This window comes from Lasiodiplodia theobromae (assembly GCF_012971845.1).
Source record: "Lasiodiplodia theobromae strain AM2As chromosome Unknown scaffold_10, whole genome shotgun sequence".
Classification (NCBI taxonomy): domain Eukaryota; kingdom Fungi; phylum Ascomycota; class Dothideomycetes; order Botryosphaeriales; family Botryosphaeriaceae; genus Lasiodiplodia; species Lasiodiplodia theobromae.
In genome coordinates, this window is record NW_023336300.1 from 211,578 (window position 1) to 233,751 (window position 22,174).

Sequence of the window (22,174 nt, forward strand, 5' to 3'; positions counted from 1 at the left end):
ACTCCGCGCCGAGACCACGCCGCCGCGGCCACTTTTCTGGCCACCGCCTCCACTGTCGTTCACTCCCCGTCTCACCCCCGAGGTATCCGCAAAAGTCGAAAACAGTCCTCGAAAAACTACCGCCAAGATGCCGTCTGGAATGGGAAGTGCGTATCTTTCGCCTCCGTCTCTACCCCGCGCCACGCCTATCCGCCCGCTGACCGCGATGCCCAACAGACGGCACCAAGCCGATCCACAACAAGAAGCCCAAGAAGAAGGAGCACGAGGATGACGATGAGGACAAGGCTTTCAAGGCTAAGCAGATGGCTGGTGAGTATCAAGCGCTCCGGCCGCCGCGCTCGCCGCCGCCGCAAATCCTGCTCGAGCACGTCTGCCGAGCGCTTCTCCGTACAGCGCCGTGTGCTTCTATCCGTCACCGCCACTACTTGCTGACACCCACCCCCCTTTCTTCACATGATAGACAAGAAGGCCCTCCAGGAGATGCAAGCCAAGGCTAAGGGCAAGGGCCCTCTGAACGCTGGTCAGCAGGGCATCAAGAAATCCGGCAAGAAATAGACGAAGACACGATCGATCGACCGGACAAAAATCTTTACCACGACCTGGCAGGGGTACAGTGTCATGAACAACGACACACGGCGTTTTATGCTTGGTCTACTTGGCGCAAGCACCTCTTTGGGAGGGAAGACATGATACCTACGAATACATTAGACTTCGACGGACTTTTGTTGCCGTCGTCAGGACCTTGTTCTGGCATTTTCCCGCCAAGCGCATGTGCAACGTTATACATGTGACCTGTGCTGCGGATTTTCTCATCGTTTAATCCGACAACAATTTGCAAATACAGCGTATTGCAAAGATGCTACCCTTGTATCCCAGGGGAATTGGACCCTTGTCGTGAGCATGTCACAGCGGGTGCAAAAATAAAGTCAACCTTTCCGAACCTTTTTCACCGGAAATTGCACATTTCGTACGTTGGTGGTCGAGTACCGCGCCTGGAAACCTATGCAAGATGAAGGCCTGCCTCTGTGTATCTGGATTTTACTTCGACGGCCAACGTAGGGAGTGGTGCCCTTTGCAGAATATGGGAAGGTGGAAACTTTAGTTTGATTATGAGAAGCCAGTGTCCGGGCGAAGATTCCAATGTAAAGACTACACGAAATATGTAGAGGTGATTCTGTGCTCTCAGCGTAAGAAACGTGCGGAATGCCTTGTGCAAGCAGGTTTCAAAAGAGTGAATTAATCTGCAACTCACGGCGTAGCTTCTTTCTACTTTGTGTGGTGGTTACAGTCTGTACGCCTCTGGAACGCCATCTCAGGCTCCCCATTCGGGCGATAATAATAGGAATTGGAGGGAGAGGTTGGATTTCAAATCCACGCTATTACAGAACAAAGGGAAGTAATGCTGAAGGGAAAGCGCAGGAAGGGTATGACGCCGCCAAAAGAAGAAAAGCAATAATCAAATGACCCCAAACCCCTTCGGAATCCTCCTCCGAAACCCGTTCCATGCAGAAGTTACCAATGAATGTCACCAACCGAAAGCCCTTTCCCTCCCAGCCCACTCTAATGCTTTTCCGCTTTACTTCCTTCCACGCCTTCCCTCGCGTCCCTCATCAGACTGGGTTTGTCACCCTCCTCACCCACAGCGCCGTCGTCCCGCTTTCGTAGCCCTCCTCCCTCTCGGCCTTCTTCCGCGCGCGGTGCAGCTTCATACCAATCTCGTGCTCCTGGGCGCTGATCTCGGTCAGCTCGTCCTGCAGGGCCTTGACCTTGCGCTCGTTGGCACGGCGGGTGGCCAAGTCGACCTGGAGCGGGTTGTTGATGTCGCGCAGGCTGGTGAGGTCCTTGATGACGCGGTTGATGTTGGCGCGGCGCAGGCTGAGGTCGTCCAGCTGGGCGGTGTACTTGGACAGCGGGTCCGCGTTGATCGTCGAGTCGCTGTCGGCCAGCTGCGGCGGGAGCGGGAGCGTCTTGTTGGCAGAGGTCGGGGTCGTGGGCTTGGAGGAGGTGGGGGTGTGGGGGTAGCTGTTGTAGTTGTTCGTGTTGGTGTCCACGGGCTGGGTTTGAGCGCGCTTCACGGTGGTGATGGTGCTCGAGAAAGAGGGCGCTGGCACTGGCTTGCGGGTCGTCATCGTGGTTGCTGTGGTGGATACGGATCTCATGCTCATTGCCGGGCGCGTAACAGGACGCGAGTCGAAGCGCGGCGGAGGCATGAATTGGGAAGGGTCGCGAGGTGCGAATGGCCCGTTTCCAGTGTTGTATTTGGCCGGTAGCGCGGGCGGAGGGCTGGGCGGCGGGCTGTGCTCGAAGGCCGTCTGCGGTGTGGTCTGCTGCGTCGCCCGAGTGGACCAACTGAAGCGGCTCTTTGGCTCCTCGTTTGCGCTCACGTCGGAGTTCCGGCGCCCTTCGTACGGGTTGGGGCTTTCCTCTACGGGTGAAACGTCATAAGGGTAGGTGAATCCGAGAGCATTTGTGGGAGGCCAATGCTCGTACGGGACTGCTGGTGACGGTTGGGAGTAGAATGATGAGGCGGCGTGGGAGACGCGTGTGTCGGGTTGCAAGTAAGAGTCGGAGGGAGCCATGTCGTCGTCTTGCAGGTCCATTGGTGCGAGTGGCGCGAGTTGTGGTGGGCGGAAAGGGTGACTGGCCGCTGCCTCGTTGGCGGCCTCCATGAGCGGGCGGTGCTTAGATCGACTGTGAAGGTTCCGCGTGTCGTAAGAAGTCTCGATCAGTACCGGCTGACCGATACCGATGCGCGGGTTTTCCTTCCCCCGCCCCAAGAAGCCTTTCTTCCACATGGCTGCGGTTTCTGTGGGCAGAAGGTTAGCCGTGTCTTCAAGGCAGCCGGACAGTGCTATCAATCAGTCCAGCCTCTGCAGCTGACCGTTGCCAAGGAGAGGCACACCAGTTGGTATAGATAGAAAAGGACAGAAAAGAAAAAACGGCGAACGGCTGAAGAAGGTTGTAGAGAGGAATGACAGGAAAGAAGGTGTTTTCACACGCAGGCCTCCCCGAAGCACTGCCCAGAACCACGGAAGGCCTGGCCACTGCTATAGCAAGCGACAGAGCATCCGCCGGGGCCACATGCTTCCAAAATCTTGGAAATCATGTTGATCTCGCGTCGGGCGCAATCTTGCAGGGCTGAGCATTGCCCAGATGTGCAGGTAGGGGCAGATCATGTGCAGCGCATGACACGGCGCGAGATCTGAGGCTTTGGACGCGGGGGAGCCGCGGACAAGGCCCAATGCGGTAAAACGGGGGCAATGAAAGGCACTAGAAAATGGTTTCACCTACGTCGAGTTCGCAGATTCGGGGTCGTAGTTGCAGGATGCAGGCGGCGGGAGGTTGCAGAGGACAGCAGATCGGTGCAGCAACGCACGGCAAATGAGGTGGAGAGAGAGAAATGAAGCGGACGAGGGCAGAGGAATGAGAGGGCTCGCTATGTGCGCAGGCGCCGAAATTGTAGCTGGCATGCAGGTGGGCAGCCAGCTGACAGGCATACGAAAAGAGGTTTCAGGGAAATGGCAGTTGTTTCAGAAGCTGAGCGTTTGCGGATTGCGCGCAGTTCGCAGCACCCCCGGTCGCCTCTGGCTTTAAGCTGGCCGCCCGCCGGCGGATCGAGTCGCTCATGGCGCGTGGTCAAGCAGGTCTGGCGCACTCCGAGACAGCTGCCCTGGATTCCGGGCGTGTCAAGCGGTGACAGGGTGACCCAAGTTGCGCGAGGATGCTGCGCCACGCTGACGATGGTTGGCCGAGAGTGATTGGAAGGGGCACAGGCTCCCGTCGAGTCCCGGTCGGCAGCTCGGGAATCCAAATCCAACGGTTCAACACCACTCGAGCTCCCCGCCCTTTCTCTCCCTCCACCCTCTCCGCTTCTCATCTGCGACGCGCCGCCCCTGTCCCGCCCCGCTGCGCGATTTCGGAGCTTTGCACTCTTCGCTGAGGCCCGCTAGTACTGCACAGAAACCCCGCCGACCCCGCGACCATGGAGAATCCGGCACAAGCCGCTGCGACCGGTAAGCTCTCGCATGCTCACGCAAGCACCCAACCACGCCTACTAACAATCTAATGCTCTAGAGAATGGTGCTACCGCACCCCCCGCTGCTGAGGCGTGAGTAGATCCACTTTCCATTTCGCTGGACTGCCCCCAACTAATCCGACCCACAGGCAGCCTGTCATGACCCCCATCAACGTGCTGTTGCTCTCGCTGTTCGTCTTCCTCGTCTACCTTCGACTGCGCCCCAAGCCGCCGCAGGTGCTGCCCAAGGCGCCCGCTCCGGTCGTCTTCCGCACCTTTACCCCGCACACTCTGCTGCCCTACAACGGCACCAACGATATGCCCGTCTACCTTGCTGTACGCGGGCGCGTGTTTGACGTCACCCCCGGCCGCAACTTCTACGGCCCCGGTGGGCCTTACGCCAATTTCGCCGGCAGGGATGCCAGCAGGGGTCTGGCGTGCGGCAGCTTCGACGAGGACATGCTGACCAAAGACCTCGACGCCCCGCTCGACACCCTCTCGGACTTGGGAGACGAGGAGATGGAGGCCTTGATGGGCTGGGAGGAGCGCTTCTCGGAAAAATACCTCGTCGTCGGCAAACTGGTCCCCGTGGGAAGCGAGGAAGCCAAGAACGCTTGAATTTGGAACCGGAAACCGCATGCCCTTGGGAAACGAATGGACGAAGCCACGAATTGCCACGGTCTGTAAACACATGCTCAGAAGGAGCAGGAGTAGTCGATGGTGTGCGACAGGCCCAAGCCGTGATCGGGTTGAGACCGCCATGCCAGCGGAGTAGTCGCAGTAGCTTGAGTCAAGCTTTCATTGGGTGCATCCATGCGATGGACCATAATACCAATGCGTGCAGACATTCACTAAAATATCACCACGTTTCTCGAATAGAACTTGCCTTTACTGGCCACAACAATTCCAGTAACTGCACGCTGCTACGGGACGGAGAGTGAGTTTGCTTAGAATCACCCCAGCTGCAACATTTACGTGCGTTTAGTGTTCCTGAGCAGCAGATAAGGCCTAACGCGCCGAGTAGACAAAGCAGGCTGGGCGCAACACGATATGGGCTTGTGATTGGCCGATTGCAGATCGATGTCGTCGCCACAAACGTCTGCGCCCGTTTCGCAGGAGCGCCATAGCGTAAACGACCCGAGGCAAGTTTCTCGCAAGGTAAGCTCTAACGGGACAGTCCATATACATAAAGGCCCCGCGTGACACCTCGGTCCATGATGCCTACACGTCGGCACCTTCGACAACATCAACACCAACACCGCCCAACATGTCGGATATGCCTGCATCGGCCCTGCTGGGCATGCTGGTTCCCAAGCTGCCTTACCTGCTGAAGACTGCTTTTCTGAATGCATTTTCCATGTCACCAAACTCGTCGAAATGGGATCTCAAGACAGAACTGATCATCGCCCTCCTCCGCTCAGAGTTATCTAAAGTGCCTCCACCTACAATCACCGAGCAGCAGAACAACACCACCAAGATTCCCGAAGTCAAAGGACCGATGTGGGTCAGCAAAGTCACCATGTCCGCCCCGCCAGAGGACGACATACGGCAAAAGCTATTGCAAGCAATCGACGACATGAAGAGAGGCAACGAGCAATACACCATCCCCTCCCTCAACTCCGTCGAAGGCGAGTGGCACGGGCACCGCGCCGACGCCGCCAAGGACACGCCGGAACCGGCCGGCCTCAGCGAGGCGGACAAGTACACGCGCATGATGAAAGAAGCCGGCTCGGACGCCGTCGTTCTCTACTTCCACGGCGGCGCCTACTACCTCATGGACGCGGCCTCGCAGCGGCCGTTCACGGCGCGCTACGCACAAATGCTACCAGGAGGCGGGGGGCGCACCTTCGCCGTCCGCTACCGCCTCGCGCCGCAGCACGCGTTCCCGGCGGCCCTGCTCGACGCCCTCGTCGCCTACCTCTCGCTGCTGCACCCGCCGCCGGGGGCGTACCACGCGCCCGTGCCCGCCGAGCGCATCGTCTTGGCCGGCGACTCGGCCGGCGGCAACCTCGCCCTCGTCCTCATGCAGACGCTGCTGCAGTGGCGCCGCAGCGGCGCGTCGTCGTCGCTGATGTGGCACGGCAAGGAGGTCGACGTCCCGCTGCCCGGCGCGATGACTCTCGCCAGCCCCTGGGCCGACCTCACCCGCAGCCTGCCCTCGCAGAGCGCCAACCAGCGCTACGACTACCTCCCCGGCGCGGAGTGGCGCGGCTCGGTCTACCCGCCGTGTCCAGCCTGGCCCGTCGACCCGCCGCGCGCGCACCTGTACGCCGAGGCGTCGATGCTGCTGCATCCGCTGGGCAGCCCGTGCGTGCCGGGCGCGGCGTGGAAGGACTGCCCGCCGACGCTGTTCATGGTGGGCGAAGAGATGATGGCGGATGAGAGCAAGGTCGTTGCGGCGAGGATGGTTGGGCAGGGGGTGAGCGTGGGCTGGATGCAGTTCGAGGCTATGCCGCATTGCTTTGGGTTGGTGATGGAGGACTGCGAGGCGGCCCGGGTCATGAGGGAGGGGTGGAAGGAGTGGGTGAAGCGGGCGTTGGAGAAGGGAGATCAGTTGGAGAATCAGGGGAATTTCTTTGCGGCGAAGAGTTGTGCGGCGAAAAGGGTGGATGTGGGAAGGTTGGGGGAGGGACTGAACGATGAGAAGGTTCTGGAGTTAATGAAGGAGGCGCAGGAGACGTTGATGGCAGAAGGAGGGAAAGACGATAAGAAAGTGCAGGAGACTCCCGTGGTGTAGGAGATCTTCTAATGATTGAAGAGCGGGCTGCACTTTCAGGATAAAGAGCGTACATATTAGAGGCTCAATGGCAACAATGTACAGCATGCAATATATTACGAATTTCATACGACACACTGCGGGAATGCAGTGATAACGTTGATAGCGCAATGCTCGCAACCCTCAAGAAACTTTGCGAAAATTCGCTTTAGCTTTTCTGACACGACGGCTGCTGATCGGAATCACCTCCCGTACCATCCGTACGTCTTGTGTATCTTTTATTCTTTTCTGACGCTTACAGTTGCAGTTGCCGCCGCCGCCAGATCCATTTAATTGTTGACCGGGGTAACCCTTGCGCATTGTCCATAAATTTCTGACGCGACGGTTCCCGTCTTGCCTCAACGGTTTGTCGCAGCAAGGCCGACAGCATTTCCTAAAAAGTGCTTTAGGCTATGCGATGAAGTCATTCTGGTGTTGGGAGAAGCGTAAACTGACCCTTCTTTAGTTGAGCATTCAGTCTCACGAATGTTAATTCTCAGAATGTGCTATTGAATAAAGGTTTTGGGATAAAATAATTGAATAGAATTGTCGAGTAACGAGCGTATATTTTCGACAGTTTCAAGACTTTATTTAAGGAAAACCGATCCGAAGTATACAGGAGATTAGAGAACCGGCCCAATCTCGAAAGAAATGCCTGGCTTGGCTTGGTATGAGAATGTCCTTCACAGTTTGTCCGAATGCCTTCGCTCCACAACCAAATAACAAAAGAAAAAAAAAGAAAAAAAGAGCAGTCGTGTCAACACCATTAATGCCGACAAAGCTATGAGCCTTACCTGAAAGAAATACTGATATCGAGTTCCCGATAGCACCGTTCAATCTCTCTTCCTCACCTTATTCTCCAACGCGCGTGCCAGCTTCACCACGGGAATATCAACTGCCCGCCAGAACAAATCAGCCAACCACACACTCATCGTCAGCAACACCACATAGCCCACGAACAAGCATCCCACGAAGCCCATGTTCCCCAGCTGCCCACTATCCGTCATCTTCACCAACACCTTCATCGGCCACCCCTCGGGCAACCCTTCCGTGGTCCCCTCCGCGAACCCCTCAGGCAAACCGTCCGGCACCTGCTCCAGGACGACGTTGTACCGGCCGGCGCGCTTGAAGATGGCGCGCATGAGCACGAGGCCGACGCTGTGCAGCACGGGCCCGTGGACGAGGTAGAAGGCGTAGCTGATGCTGCCGAGGTACTGCGCCAGCGGCGTCTGGAACGGGCGGCGCAGCGGCCGGCAGTTGCAGACGGCGTAGAGGGCGAGCACGGCGCCGACGGACTGCCAGAAGCGGTAGGGGCAGCTGGGGCGGTACGCGTCGGGCATGTACTCCGAGAGCAGGACGTAGCCCGGCGTGACGTTGGCGAAGTCGTCCGGGTAGGAGAGGAGGTAGAGGGCGAGTGTGAATATGGAGAGGTGGAAGAAGGTGAGGGGGCCGCTGTGGACGGGGGATGAGGAGGAGGAGGAGGACCATGCTGCCGGGGCCTTTTCGCTGATGGGCGCGATGGCTGGTAGGGGTGGGGTGATCGGGTTCGTTGTGACGGGAAGGAAGGAGGGCTGACGATGCGCTGGCGTGCCCCAGGTGTTTGTGATGAGGTCGAGCTCGGCCAGCAGGGAGCCGGACAGAAATAACACGACCTCGAAGCGGGCCCAGCGGGCGCAGAAGATTATGAAAGACACCGTAAATGCGAGGCGCCAGGCGGTGCGCGCGCGAGACAGGCAGATGAGGTTCAGGAAGAGAACCATGCTGGCGCGATATTCGAGCGGGATCGTCCAAACGTGTGGGTCGTACAGATTGTACCACTCTCCCCAGTTGGTGAAGTCGATGTAGTTGCGTATGAAATTGAAATAGTCCCACGCTTGTTCCTGCCATGTGTCATAAGTGACCACGTGGTGTTCGAAGAAGGCCAACGTCACCCCGTCCTCCCCAACCTCTCTTCCTCTTTGAAACCAGCCGGTTCGGACAATCAGTAGGATGATAAAGGTGCTGATTAGGGTAGGAAGGAAGAGCCTGATGCCGCGGCGGAAGATGGATGATGAGAGAGTCTGCAGCATTGAGTCGTACGACTGCGACCGTAAGGCCATCAGGGGCTTTCGAGAGAGAACGTAACCCGAGAGCACGAAAAAGACGCTCACCATAGCCCGTCCGCAGTAGAGAATTTTGATAATCGGCAGCTGATGTATCCAGAGCTGCGACGGGTCCGAGCCATATCCATGATTCACGGTCGACGTGTACATGAAGAGAAAGTGGAAGTTGAAGACGAAAAAGCAGGCGTATCCCCTCACCCCGTCCAAAGTGGAGATGCTGTTGACGTTCGATGCGGATCCTGAGCTGACAGCGCCACCCTCACTTGTTGCTCGTGGGCGAAGGAAGCTGGGGAGGACTGGAGCAAGGGCGGTTCCGCCCACGCAACGTGATATGTCGTACAGCCATCGTCCGCGAGACCTGCCGTATGCTCGTAGCTTTACTGAAACATCAGCGAAAGACTGCTGAAAAATATCGGCTGTTGGCTGCTTTTCATTAAATGATGACTCGGAGGCGGGGCTGCTTGGTCCTGGCGAGCCTGGCAGGACGACATCCGGGCCGTCAATGCCGGATGGCACCCGTTGGTATCCCCCATACATGGCGGTTGAGCTGGACCGGACGGACAGCTGCTTAGAACACCGAGCCAGTGATGCTTGTTTTAACTGAAACAGAAGAAATAACGACAGTGGATCATTGTTGATGGAACGTGTTTAAGCAAGGATGCAGGATGCCAGAGAAAGGGATGCACTGAGAGCTCGGGTGGGACACTGGATCTTCAGAGCGATGCCACGCGTTAAATATATGTCGCTAGTATATTAATAAATGATTTGGATTGAAAGATGAATTTGGCCGAGCGAACTCAGAGTCAAATACTAAATGCTGCAGGAGCTGAGAGACTAGCGGCATGGTGAGAAAAAGCCACCATCGCACGTTTGAGAATGAAGCATGGCGGGAGAACCTCGCACGAGCCGTGTCTGGGAATTCTCAGACACCAGATTGGAATTGCAAATTTCACAGCACATGATAGGCAATGGAATGGAACTTCGAATCGCGACCGGAACGCAGGGCTGGCCGGTCAAGATGGGCGGGAGGATCATTTGAATTGCAGGTCAGGATGGACCGACATTGCCCATGAAGATCCATAATGTGTTGATATAAAGCATCGGTTCCAGCTGGATCTCTCATGACTGGTGACGCAAAATTGTCAGCTGCTGAACTCAGTGTAGACGTATTGTCTTTCGAGGGTGTGCCCGCTACACAAAACGAGGTGCTCAAGGCTACAGTATGATGATGTAATGAGTGCAAGCGCAGGTATGCCATTCTGCTTGGGGGTGACTGAGGGATCGCGTCGGAGTTGATGAAATGTGGCGTTCACTTGCCACCAGATTAATTCATCCTCAAATGCCTTTCTGGCGGATCAACCTTTTGCTTAATAACTCAGCTTACATTCATTATGATACCTGCGCAATATAATCACTCTCGGGCGGCTATTAAGCATATTCAAAATCTATGAAATGCCAATTTCTTATAGCGATTCTAGTTGCTCATGGCTATGGAGTCACACAGAAAACTTTTCGAAAAGGACACCGCTGCACCGCTCGACATTAACAATAGTGAGGTTGCACATTCTACAGTAGCGCGCTTCATCTTCCGTTTACCAACCACCTATTGACTGCCAAGACCAGCAGATATCCGCGGGTTCTGCCTACCACATCATGTGCACGAATGCTGCCGTCCCTTGTTCTAAGGCCCTGTTATTCTTCACGTGAGCTGTCGGACGTACAACCCATCTTTCTGCCAGAAGAGAAAAGAACGGCTTCCGATCACCCGATCAGTGTAATTTGCAGTGCGTTCCTATGGGAGACTTTGCAATTAGTCTGGCCATCTTTTCGTGGGAATGCAACTTACAGAACGATTCGTCCCCAGGAATGCGCGGAGGGATGCTTAGACCTCTTTGATACGAAATTCGGAATACTGATTTAGGGCAGCTTGCCGGAGAGACTCGGGTTTCCGAAAAAAAAAAATAGTTGCCGCGTATTGGCTGCAAAGTCATCCCTCCACATGTGAGTTTGTGCATCGGACCATTGGGAGACTCTAGGCGTCCTAAAACTTTGTGCTACGGGTCCAAAATTTACGTCTTTATCTCAAAATTATGGAGATCATACCCATTTCGTCTCCCTGGACTAAATGGCGAATATTTCTTGCAGGGGGTGCTCGCCTCAGTGTAATTGGAGACGCCTTATAGTCCTTGGTACTTGGAAGCAGAATGCGAGAAGCTTTCCGCATTTGTGGCAACGGCCTGCTCGTAGTGATAGACGGATGGAATGCTCCTTTGACTACCTTATAGACCACCTTAAAATGCCTACTGTAACAGAAGTGGGCATAAGTCCGCCTGGTCGAGAGAAGATTTGCAATGAGGCAGATCTGTGTGTGAGTCAAAAAACCTTCCTGTCGGCTTTGATCGTGCAGGCTACGTGATGAATCATGACCGCAGAATACAGGTGGAACGCCAGTCTGTAGGCTAACTTTCAAGAAAATCCTCTGTGCTTTCTACTTGAGCAAATGAATGCTCAGGTAAGAATATGGACAGAGCACAGTTATTATTACGTCGCTTTGTGTATGGGTAGACATTGTTCACCACCCCCAAACCAGCTCCGCAACGGCCCACAATTCCACTACACCGTCCCCGAGCTGCTTCCAAGCCATGGTAAATGTGCCACCGCGCTCCACTCAGACCCATCTCTCTGAACCCGCAGCACGCCCTCTCCCTCCAGCCCCCACGCCTTGACGGTCTCTTTACTCCACGACACCGGCAACGCCCGCCCGCTGTCCCACGTGAACTCACAATTGGTCTCTCCCGCGGCCGCTGACCTGACCTTAAGTATCGCCCACATATCATGGTGAGGAGCGTCAACATCCACCTCCATGAACTTGAGCTTCGGCATGCGACGTGCTGCATGGCCCACAGCAGCGATGATCTCATTGATGCTCTCGACGGGCCGGCTAGCGGCAACGGTGTCTGGCAGCTCGGCTGAAACCTCGAATGTCTCCAAGTTCGGCCATGATGGTAGTAGGGACGGGTCATGATCGCTATTCTCCTCATCCGTCTGGCTCTGTTGCTCGTCGGCGCCAGGCCAGAAGAGTGAGGGCGAAATGCGGATATTGATGAGCTTGATCGAGCGGAGGCGCGTTGATAGGTTTCTCAGGCCAATGCCTACGTGGTCGGGCACTAGGAGCATGGCGTCTACCGGACCACGGAAGTCGTTTGAGGAGTCGTCCCACGTAACATTTACACTCAGGCATGTGCTGGGTATTTGGCTGAAGGTTTTTCCTAGCTCTGAAGGAAGAAGAGTTCGTTAGCATGCTTATCGGAAAGAACGAGGAGGAGACTGGGTAAAGTTTGCAATACCTTGAAAATATTTGACAGAGGTTTCACTCTTTTCATCGAACAAATGACATAAGCCAATGGTAGCATGCTCGAGTCTTTGCAGAGATGCACTAATGTCCAGTAGGGCTGACGGCCATAATAGGTTGACGTCGTCGTCCGTATGGAAGCTGCTGACGGATCGTAGTTGCGGCAGCGGTGCGCCGACTAATTTGAGGTGTGGTGGATTCATCAAATCAATGGGAGACTGGCTATCTGGTGGTGATGGGCTGTCGACGGAGTCACAGTAGAGATGAATTTCCAGAGGGTCATTTGGCCTTATCGCCTCCAAATTGCTTAGCATCTTCCAAAAAATGAGTATAGATCGCGAGAAGTGCTCGTCATTCTCTTTCCGGCCCATCTCCGAGTGCGCGTAGGAGGTGGTGAGGTCATATTTGTAGCTGGCATGAAAGAATATTTCGTGCGGAATCGCACATCGCCGACGAGGATCCCTCATCATCATTCTTCTCAATCGAGCAGTGGTGATTGGGCCCTTGCGGATATCTTTAGGGATATCCGATGAGTAGACGGAGAGGGACTGGAAAGTCATGCTTTCGATGACGACATTCCATGTCCGGTTGATGACCGCATATTGCGCGAGCCCACAGCTTGTAGAGCTGGGCCAACTTCTGTCGTTAAGAAGGAGTAGCTTGAGCTCCTTTGCGATCAGGAAGACGAGATCGTGTGGCAGTTTGTTCATACTGGGTACGTTTGGGTGTGACATCGATTGTAAGTCGACAGACATCAGGGGAAATTAAGTAAACTTAAGCGAACCGAGTCACGTGCCAGATAAGCAAGCAGATGGCTTTGATTGTTTTGTCCCAGAAATTGTTCCAACTGTCAATTTCGTAGGCTGACTTATCCCGCCCAATCAAAAATATCTGCTGTCATTACACACTTTTTGACCGGCCGTCCCTAGAGCGAGAGGGTACTTTTAGCCAGACCGGCAAACTTTCATCTGAGAAGACGCCAAGGAGTTAGACGACAACACAATATACACACCTGGGCCTGAAACGTATTTTCCGTTCTGCCGGCGGAGCAAATGCAGCCCCGCAGGGCGAATAGGAACATGATTCGTCCTTTGGTTGCTAGCCGAGAGATCTCATCAACATGGGTCCCCAATTGAGAAATCACGGCCGGGTTGAGTCCGTTTCTCATCCGCCCTCGTCGGTGTGAACCAGTTTGCCCTGCCGTAAGTGGATGAAATTGTCTTGCTTTAGATTGTTCTAATCAATGCGACAGAATCAATCTGTATTAAAGGTTCGATGAGGAGCCCTGCTTGTGAAAGGATCCGCTGCCATGGTCACAACATCTGAGAGTATTCTGTCTACACTCGGTTAGGGTTCACCGCTAGCGGCTACTTTAGATGCACAAAGCCGTGGAAAGAACCATAGTGGCTGCATGAAGGATTAGATACCTTGAGAGCGCTGCATATGCATACGAGCAGACGAGCAGGCCGTAGCGATGTTTCGTGCTTTTTTTTTCTTATTTAAATTCTGCTGTCGCTGCCATTTCGATTCTTTGCACCATGAGAAATTGAACTCGAAAATGAAAACACACAAACCTTTCGGAGTCGCTTGGCTCCAGCTAAAATTTGTTGGGATAGTCGCGGCACAAGCTAGTGCCACTGCGCCATTCTTCTCTTTCGAAAAAAGAGTGGTATCCAACACCACGTTAGCGTCAACTGGATCTCAGTACCACAGCTACTTTACATTTGCAAACTCGACCTCTAGCGTTCAACCACTCCTTAATGGCAGCTGCAAGGTCTTCCCGGGCGATGCTGCATGGCCGTCCCCAGATGTTTGGGGCGCTCTGGATCATGTGCTGGAGCAGTCTCTAATTAAGACGGTCCCGCTTGCGCATGACTGCTACAATACAGCTTGGGGAGGATACGACGCCGATCAGTGTGCCTACATTGCATCAAAGTGGAATATTTCCTATTTACAGTAAGCATCCATCGTCAGCAGCGCCTCTCTCTGCATGATGCTAACGTACTTTAAGCGCGGACGATCCGACCTCCATCGCCTGGCCATTCTGGCAAGGCCGCACTTGCCTCCCAACAGGGTATAACGTGACAGATACCTGCACACTTGGAGGCTATCCATCTTACGTCGTGAATACTTCCGCTGTATCTGACATCCAGCTTGCTATCAACTTTGCACGCAATTCCAATATTCGCCTTGTCGTCAAGAATACCGGCCATGACTTCGGCGGAAGATCGACTGGTGCCGGCGCTCTCAGCATTTGGACGCACAACTTGAAAGAGTTGAAGCTGATTGATGAGTATACCACACCGTCATATAGCGGCAAAGCAATTCAAATTGGAGCGGGCATCCAAGTCGAGGAGCTGTACGAATTTGCAGAAGCGAACGGCGTCACAGCCATGGGAGGCGAATGTCACGTAAGATACTCCGCTGTTACCCCTTTCTAGAACAACTAGCAGTTTCGCAAGCTGAAAATCACCCACAGACAGTTGGCGTAGCCGGCGGCTACATCCTCGGCGGCGGCCACTCGCCGCTCTCCAGCATCTACGGCATGGCAGCCGACCACGTCCTCTCCCTCAACGTCGTCCTCCCCTCCGGCCACTTCGTCACCGCGTCCGAAACCAGCAACCCATCCCTCTTCTGGGCGCTCCGCGGCGGCGGCGGCTCGACCTTCGGCATCGTAACCTCCATCGTCGTCAAAGCCTTCCCCGCCATCCCAGTCACGATCTCGCAATTCTCCTTCTCGACAGGCCCCAACGTAACCGCCGACCTATTCTGGCAAGGCGTGCGCGCCTACTTCTCCTACTTCCTCGACCACCCGGACGCAGGCATCTACGCCTACTGGTGGGTCCTCCCACTAGGAAACTCATCCTACCTCTTCCAGCTCCGCCCTTTCTTCGCACCCAACCACACCATCGCCTCGACGACCGCCCTCCTCGCCCCCTGGCTCGCCGACCTCGCCGCCCTCGGCATCCCCCACACAGCCCCCAACACGACGTACCACCCCTCCTTCCTCGCCGCGTGGCGCGCCGGCTTCGACGTCGAGGGCGTCGGCACCGTGTCCGGCCGCAGCGGATCGCGCCTGTTCCCGCGGTCCTCGTTCGCGACGGACGACGCGCGCGACGCCACCTTCCGCGCGCTGCGCGAGACGACTGAAGCGGGCAGCGTGCTGTTGGCGTTCAACATGAAGAACGGTGCGCCTGCAGAAACGCCCAGTTCGGCGGTCAACCCGCACTGGCGCTCCAGCTACCTGCACGCGTGCGTCGCGACCGGGTGGGCCGCAGACGCGTCGGTCGAGGAGGTCAGGGAGGCGTTTCCGTACCTGACGGACGGGGTGCTGGCGCGGTGGCGCGCGGTGAACCCGACGGGCGGCGCGTACGCGAACGAGGCGGATGTGGCGGAGCCGGCGTGGCAGGAGGCGTTTTGGGGGGGCAGCTACGAGAGGTTGGCGAGGTTGAAGGGGGAGGTCGATCCGTGGGATGTGTTTTACGCGACGACGGCGGTGGGGAGCGAGGGGTGGGAGGTGAGGACGGGCGATGGGTTGGTGACGCAGGATGGGAGGTTGTGTCGAAGGGGGGAGGAGTAGAGCGTGTTGAGTGTGCTGCGGATGGGTTCGGAGATTCGGTGGTTTGATGCTTGTTTCCATCAAGGCTCTTCATTTCAATATGGTGAGGGTCTTCGTTATTGTTGACAGTTCACTTGCACGATTCATGAAAATGTCTTGCGGTTGGCACAACTTTATTGAGATATTTACAAGCATCCAGCGTTATAGATACAGTGAAGGATGAAATGGTAAAGAGAGAAGCGCGGTGCGAATACCAGCTAATTTCTTAACCGGAAAACCCGCGTATTATGCCGATCAGACATCTAGCAAGCAGGGACGTCGGTGTACTTGCAGGCATCGCTGGGGCCCTCGCTGACCATGCTGGGCTCATCGCCAGTGTTGTTGCCCTCGTACTCAGCGCAGATCTGTTGCAGGCGAAGTCAGTAGGCGTCAAAAGCGGTCAGATAAGGGGTGAGCTTACAGTGTCGACCGAGGTGGCGCAAGTGTCGGAGATGGTGGCAGTGTCGCCGAGGTTGGAGTTGATGCCAGCGAGCTGGCTGCCGGAAGAGGCCTTGACGTTCGAGATGACGACGTGGCGCTCGCCCTGCTCGTCGCAGTTGCCGCAGGAGCGGTACAACTTGCCGAAGTCGGAGACCTGGAAGCCGTCGATGGTGACGGTACCGACACCGTTGTGCTGGATGACCTTGTCCTTGGCGCCCTGAGCACCACCGCCGCTGACCTTAGCGTTACCGTTGCCCTTGATGGAGAGAGCGTCTATATACAGTTAGTGTGTGGGGAATCGGATCGAGGAGTGCAGGAGACTTTACCCTCGCAGACGGCCTCCCACCAGACGTTCTCAACGGTGCAGGCACCCAGGCAGTAGACACCCTCGATCTGGTCGGCACCGATGATGGCGTTGCTGAGGGTGGCACCGTCCTCGAGAACGAAGACGGCGTCAGCCTCACCACCCTCGCCCGAGGAGCAAGAGACACCACGGCCGTAGGTCTTGAGGCCACCGTCGAAGGAGCCGGTAATGTACTGAGGCTCGCTGAGCGTCTCAGTGCCGGCAGAGGCGGGGATAGAGAGAGCGCTCTGGCGGCGAGAGAAGCCCAGGGAGCGGGCGTTGACGAGGGCCAGGCTGGCGGCGAGAGAGATGGTGGTAGAGTACTTCATTTTGAAGGATTGGAGTTTTTGAAATGAGTGGGTTTTCAAAGAGTGAACTGGTGTTTGTTGCTGGATGCTGTGGACTGTCGAGCTGAGGAAGACCGGCTTGCTGGAAAAAATGTGGAGGCAGTCCGCTGCCTGCTTTTATACATGTTGGAGTGTTAAACATCCATCTCCCTTGGGCGCTTCGATGCGAGTCCTGGTCACCCGCAGCCGCTTTGGCCAATCTGTTTGAGGAGTCAAAGAGGCCAATCGGGCCTGGAGAGTGACCATGATGTCCCGTTTGAGGATGACTTGGCGGGTGGGGACATGCTCCCAAGAGATTCAGATAGATGTTCGGCAGCTACGCGAGGGAGTTCCATGTTGGGCACCTGAGTGGCAGTGTACTGACTATCCACCGGCACTTGTTCGCTCCATTGTATTGCATCCTTTTTTATCCCCAAAGCTCTTGATTTGAAATATTATGTGCCTCCTGTGTCGTCACTTCACTACTGCCGAACAACACACTCTCGCCTCGCCCATATTTTTCTTTATTTCTGTAGCAAAGAAGCACCAAAAGGAGCTGTACACGCCGGCAATTATTCGGGCTCGGGAAGTCGTTTGGCACATCGTGAGATACCGAAGGCTCTGGGCGGTATGCCTTGCGCTGCTCTCAGGAGATTGTCGTTCTGTTTCTCCGCCACTTACCAACTGAGTCGCGGAGGCGCGAAGCAAATCCAGGCAATTGCTGAGACGATCGCGGTGCGCAACTGTTAGTGGCCATGCATGGCGAGACGAGCCAAGGTCTCGTCCCGCCCGGTTGCACACTTGGCGGCGGGCCTGTATGTAGTAGCGCCAGGACAATCGAATCTGCGAATCAATGATTCAGCAAGAAAGGTGAGGGATTTGATTTTCCACCCCATAGTCCATCGGAAGAGACGCGCTTCGAAAGGATGTTGTTGAATTACGGTTGGAGAATGTCCATGGTGTTGGAGCAGTTTCGACGTCAGACTTGGCAGCAGGCGCGTTTTGTAGTTGGGAACCGTCATGAAACGCGATCTCTGTGAAACTGTGCCACTGTAGCTGCATTGCGCAAGCAGCACCCTATTTGGAAAGTTCGAAGCGCGTGGAACCAGTTCCGCCGGCGCTGAGTCGTGGGGTGGAAGAAAATCCATCTATAACGGTGCGCCTAATAGCTATCTAGGCGGCCGCGCATTCGTTTGGCCCCTGGTCCGCGCTCCCCGGGGCGGACGCCTTTCGAACTCCGCCACTTTTCTTGGAATGGATCGTCGCGCCGTATTCTGATCAGCGTTGACTGACTCGCTTTTCCCGCTCCGCTGTTGTTCGCCCGCGCTTCCGCTGCACTTCTGAAACTCACCTACACCATCCAGCGCAGCCTACAGGAGCTAGCGCAGCTTGCATACGAGCGCTGGGTACATTTCCTGGCAAGTTCTTTGCATCTCAACGACAACACACGGCAAAATACACACTTCTTCCCGACGGTTTCCTAGCCATTCCGCCAATTATTCGGCCGAGACAAGGGCCCCAGCGCTGCTTCTTCTGACGTGTACACGGTTATAGCAGGTAAATGCAGGTGGCGAGATGTTTCACCAATGCTTGGGACCCAAGAGTCTGGGCAAAATACTGTACATACAACTTCGCAATAGAAGCCTACGTCATATAGCCTCTTCAATACCTGTAGTGACGATCTAAGATCAAGCATGGCCGGTCACTCAGCCTCAAGAAATTTGGATATCGTTTTTGGAACGTACGCATTCGCCCCACACCGTTCATGTGGCACGTTCGGATCCGGGGACATCCGGCGACGATGTGTGCGCAAAGTCCAGGCACTGTGTGGAGTGTCAGCAATCCAGTCAGCATGATGTGGTGGAGATGGTGGAGTCCAATTTAGATCTGCCATCACATTTTGTCGGCCTTAAACACATCTACCACATGTCCCCGGACTATCCTCTGATTGATTTCTTGACGCTGGCACGTCCATACCCCATTACTCGTGAACTTTGCAGTCTTTAGCGAAAAAAGAAATACAGCAGAGCTCAGAAAAAAACTGATGTTGCTTTCTTATACACAGTTCAGATAAGCTTAGTCTACTCGTAGACTAAAGTTACTGTTCCTCGGCGAACAGTTGGCCCAGCCACCCCCCGTCTATTTAGTGAAAGTGTATGTACAAGTCATGTAGGCGAAGCTGCACGCCACGGGCGCCCCCGAGAAAGCTTCAACGCCGCCCGTCGATCAACGTTGGGCACCTGACTCGCTGCGGGATCGCCGCAGAACCACATGCAGAATACGATTCGAAACACCAAGATATCACCGCCTTAAAATTGGCAAGGCCGCCGGTCACGAGCAGAGCTCGGGGATAATCGTATCTCGGATTTCTGTGTTCGGTCCCGAATGCGGGGCTCGGGAACATGGAGTATTCCGGTTGTGATAAGTATCGGGGCCTGAATCGTATTTTGTGCTTGCGACCCAACAACTGGCGTACCTGGCATCAAAGGGCTTTGGATTAGCTTGGCTTACGGACAAATTTTGCGGCGTGGATGGAGCCTCGGTGGAGACTGCATTGAACAGGCATCAAAAGAAATCTCTATGTCGATGGAAGACCAGATACCACTTTAAGCCTGTTGGCCTTTGCCCTCTCTGAACTGATGCGCAATCCAGTGTTCCTCGCCGTTTTTCATTGCTGTCCCATTCCCCATCCCCCTCTCAAGGCGGCGTAGTAAATCTTCATCAGAGGGAGCAACCCAGAGAATATCTTGCTCCGGCATTGAGAATTTGAGGTCTTTTGTGGACAGCAGTTTGTCACCCTCTGCATCCGAGCCCTCGCTGCATGTTGACCATACGTGAAAGAGTGTCAAAGCGAGGCGCTTAACCTCCTCAACACCCACCCAGATAAAGATGAAGTTGCTACTGCGACCATTGAACTGTGCAAGCATGTCGGGATAGAAAAACATGCCGCGCTGAAGACAGCTTTTGATGAGAGCCACCATAATCCGGTATTTGTCCTCGGAAGGAGAAATACTTTTTCCTGCTTTCAGATCAAGCCTGCAGGTGCTTCCGCGAGTACGTTGTTCTTCTGAACTCAACAGCAAAGCAAAAATGATGTTCAGAAGAATGCCTTGGTAGGTTCCCACTGGCCAAGGTTCATTGTTGCCGCCTGATTGCTCGCCACATGCTGGGCTGACCCAACTGCCCTGCTGCTGTATGATAGATGCGATCAACTTCTCGTGAAGTTTGATTGCGGCGTCCTTGGCTGTCTCATCCTGCATGGTCCACAGCCCGATCATGATAACGGACTGAAGGAGTAGAGCAGGCTCTTGATCCGGGTTGAACGTTGCCTTGTGCAGAAACGGCCATATGGGATGGAAATGAGTGAAGTATGCGTCGATGTGTTGCTGCACCTTGTCGCCGTTGCCGGGCTCCTCGACGGGTAACGTTGAAGCGGACGTACCAAAACCGCATCCGGCGTTCCGCGCCACGCATGTCGAACAGGGGAAATTGCCATCACAGCGCATCTTGCGCATGCGACAACGATTGCAAGCTTGCGGTACTCGAGTGCTCGGTAGATTTTCAGCTTTATGGCGCCGTTTCATGTGCCGGCGCAGTGTGTCTCTGTCCACGCTTGTTCAGTCATCTTTGACCCGACGAGGTTCCATAATAAGGAGACATGCTCACGTGCGAGAGCAGGTGGTGCTGCAATAGGGACAATCGAGTGTTTGAGCACGGAAGTGATTCAGTTGGTGACGGGTCAGGTGCTCTTTCCGCTGGTACCCGCGGCCGCATCCGGGAAAACTGCAGACAAAACTGGCGATGCGTTGATCCGTGGGCATTGTTGTTTTCGGTAAGTTGGGATGACTTTGCAAGGGGTGGTTCGTAGCGGGATGCTGTGGTGGGATGGCCGCGATGGAGAGGTTTCAATGGGATGACCGCGGTGGAATGCCATAGTGGTATTCCGTGGCGGGATGCCGTAGTGGGATACCACCGTGGGATACCGCTTCAGAATACCTATTCAAGCCAAGTGTTTGAGCACTTGGGCGGTTCAGGGGATTGTAGGACTGCCTGCACAGCCAACCAAGGACCGGATTTGCCACTCTGCTACGGTTAATCGGACCGCTAATAGAAAACTAAACGAGCCAATTGTGCGCGTCTTTCACCTGTGCGCAGTTCTCAATTCGGCCTCAACAACATTGCTCAAGCTCGATGACAACTGCTTCTGCTTCGGCCGTTGTTTCTCAGCAGAGGGAGTTGCATCATCAATCATCACTATGCAAGAACTTTTGGTCGGTTAAGTAAGCAATTTCCGTAGAAGATAGGATTTCAACTACATATTTAAACAGAAGATTCTTCCAGTACTCTGTTGCATTCCTCTCCGAGCAACGTCGAAACAAAAGCCAACTCACTCTACTTCTCAACATGCCCTTCATTTCAGCTTTCGGCGAAAGCCAAATATATTACGAGATATATGGCAATGGCAACCCAGTCGTCGTCTTCGTCTCTGGTTTCATGGGTATTGCCGACATCTGGAGACCTCTAGCCACCAAGCCCAGCACCAAATACTTTTGTATCGCCCACGACAACAGAGGATTCGGCTGCTCCTCGAAACCAAAAGATCGCATCGCCTATAGCGTTGAAAATCATGCCCACGACATTACCTTGCTCCTCAACGTCCTTGACGTCGACCAACCCGTCATTTTGGTTACCCACTCAATGGGCGGCAACATCGCGTCGGCCTTTGCACTTGCGAAGCCAGAACGAGTCGCGGGCATTGTCTACACCGGTACATACTACGACGGAAAACAGATGCGCGAGAAAGGAGTTACCTACAAAGCGCTTACCGAGAACGGACACAATCCCACGGACATCATCAAATTCTACACCAACTTCGGCCTGACTGAGGACATTGCATTGGAGGCAGCAAAATGGTCTCCTTGCGCGCGAGAACACAACGCTTGGAGCTTGGTCGATTTCGAAATGGGAGATAGATATGCCGAGATCACAATCCCCACGATGATTGTACAGGGCAATAAGGATGTCGTCAACCCTCCAGACTTTGTTCGTCAAATGGCAGAAGAGTTACCTAATTGTAGGCTTGAGTTTCTGGATGTGTCAATCACTTCCCTCCAACTGAGGCGCCGGAGAAATTAGACGGGTTGATATGCGAATTCGTGGGAGTGCTACCCCTTTGAGGCGGCATGGTCGTGTATAATTAAGGGTGTATACTATTTCGCAAAATAGAGCTACGGCATGCTTA

General features: G+C 54.8%; 10 protein-coding genes across 10 annotated transcripts; 5 read left to right on the plus strand and 5 right to left on the minus strand.

The window, feature by feature from the left end:
- Positions 1 to 127: 127 nt before the first annotated feature.
- Positions 128 to 555, plus strand: LTHEOB_3850 (Translation machinery associated; the record flags this gene model as incomplete). Its single annotated transcript, XM_035512819.1, has 3 exons — positions 128 to 146; positions 217 to 309; positions 461 to 555. 3 exons carry the CDS (start codon positions 128 to 130, stop codon positions 553 to 555), a joined length of 207 nt encoding a protein of 68 aa, XP_035375243.1.
- Positions 556 to 1,610: 1,055 nt separating this feature from the next.
- LTHEOB_3851 (uncharacterized protein) lies at positions 1,611 to 2,600 on the minus strand (the record flags this gene model as incomplete). Its single annotated transcript, XM_035512820.1, has 1 exon — positions 1,611 to 2,600. The coding sequence occupies one exon, from the start codon at positions 2,598 to 2,600 to the stop codon at positions 1,611 to 1,613; it is 990 nt and encodes a 329-aa protein (XP_035375244.1).
- Positions 2,601 to 3,982: 1,382 nt separating this feature from the next.
- On the plus strand, positions 3,983 to 4,633 carry LTHEOB_3852 (DNA damage response protein; the record flags this gene model as incomplete). Its single annotated transcript, XM_035512821.1, has 3 exons — positions 3,983 to 4,013; positions 4,075 to 4,108; positions 4,165 to 4,633. The coding sequence occupies 3 exons, from the start codon at positions 3,983 to 3,985 to the stop codon at positions 4,631 to 4,633; spliced, it is 534 nt and encodes a 177-aa protein (XP_035375245.1).
- Positions 4,634 to 5,282: 649 nt separating this feature from the next.
- Positions 5,283 to 6,752, plus strand: LTHEOB_3853 (Lipase esterase; the record flags this gene model as incomplete). The annotated part of the gene is made up of 1 exon (XM_035512822.1): positions 5,283 to 6,752. The coding sequence occupies one exon, from the start codon at positions 5,283 to 5,285 to the stop codon at positions 6,750 to 6,752; it is 1,470 nt and encodes a 489-aa protein (XP_035375246.1).
- An 851-nt stretch (positions 6,753 to 7,603) lies between these two features.
- On the minus strand, positions 7,604 to 9,409 carry LTHEOB_3854 (Acyltransferase protein; the record flags this gene model as incomplete). The annotated part of the gene is made up of 1 exon (XM_035512823.1): positions 7,604 to 9,409. The coding sequence occupies one exon, from the start codon at positions 9,407 to 9,409 to the stop codon at positions 7,604 to 7,606; it is 1,806 nt and encodes a 601-aa protein (XP_035375247.1).
- Positions 9,410 to 11,485: 2,076 nt separating this feature from the next.
- LTHEOB_3855 (uncharacterized protein) lies at positions 11,486 to 12,049 on the minus strand (the record flags this gene model as incomplete). The annotated part of the gene is made up of 1 exon (XM_035512824.1): positions 11,486 to 12,049. The coding sequence occupies one exon, from the start codon at positions 12,047 to 12,049 to the stop codon at positions 11,486 to 11,488; it is 564 nt and encodes a 187-aa protein (XP_035375248.1).
- A 2,165-nt stretch (positions 12,050 to 14,214) lies between these two features.
- Positions 14,215 to 15,804, plus strand: LTHEOB_3856 (FAD binding domain containing protein; the record flags this gene model as incomplete). Its single annotated transcript, XM_035512825.1, has 3 exons — positions 14,215 to 14,298; positions 14,378 to 14,635; positions 14,704 to 15,804. The coding sequence occupies 3 exons, from the start codon at positions 14,215 to 14,217 to the stop codon at positions 15,802 to 15,804; spliced, it is 1,443 nt and encodes a 480-aa protein (XP_035375249.1).
- Positions 15,805 to 16,085: 281 nt separating this feature from the next.
- LTHEOB_3857 (Pectate lyase) lies at positions 16,086 to 16,935 on the minus strand (the record flags this gene model as incomplete). Its single annotated transcript, XM_035512826.1, has 3 exons — positions 16,086 to 16,187; positions 16,244 to 16,536; positions 16,590 to 16,935. 3 exons carry the CDS (start codon positions 16,933 to 16,935, stop codon positions 16,086 to 16,088), a joined length of 741 nt encoding a protein of 246 aa, XP_035375250.1.
- A 2,603-nt stretch (positions 16,936 to 19,538) lies between these two features.
- Positions 19,539 to 20,447, minus strand: LTHEOB_3858 (uncharacterized protein; the record flags this gene model as incomplete). Its single annotated transcript, XM_035512827.1, has 1 exon — positions 19,539 to 20,447. One exon carries the CDS (start codon positions 20,445 to 20,447, stop codon positions 19,539 to 19,541), a length of 909 nt encoding a protein of 302 aa, XP_035375251.1.
- An 889-nt stretch (positions 20,448 to 21,336) lies between these two features.
- On the plus strand, positions 21,337 to 22,068 carry LTHEOB_3859 (Alpha beta hydrolase fold protein; the record flags this gene model as incomplete). The annotated part of the gene is made up of 1 exon (XM_035512828.1): positions 21,337 to 22,068. One exon carries the CDS (start codon positions 21,337 to 21,339, stop codon positions 22,066 to 22,068), a length of 732 nt encoding a protein of 243 aa, XP_035375252.1.
- Between the last annotated feature and the right edge of the window lie 106 nt (positions 22,069 to 22,174).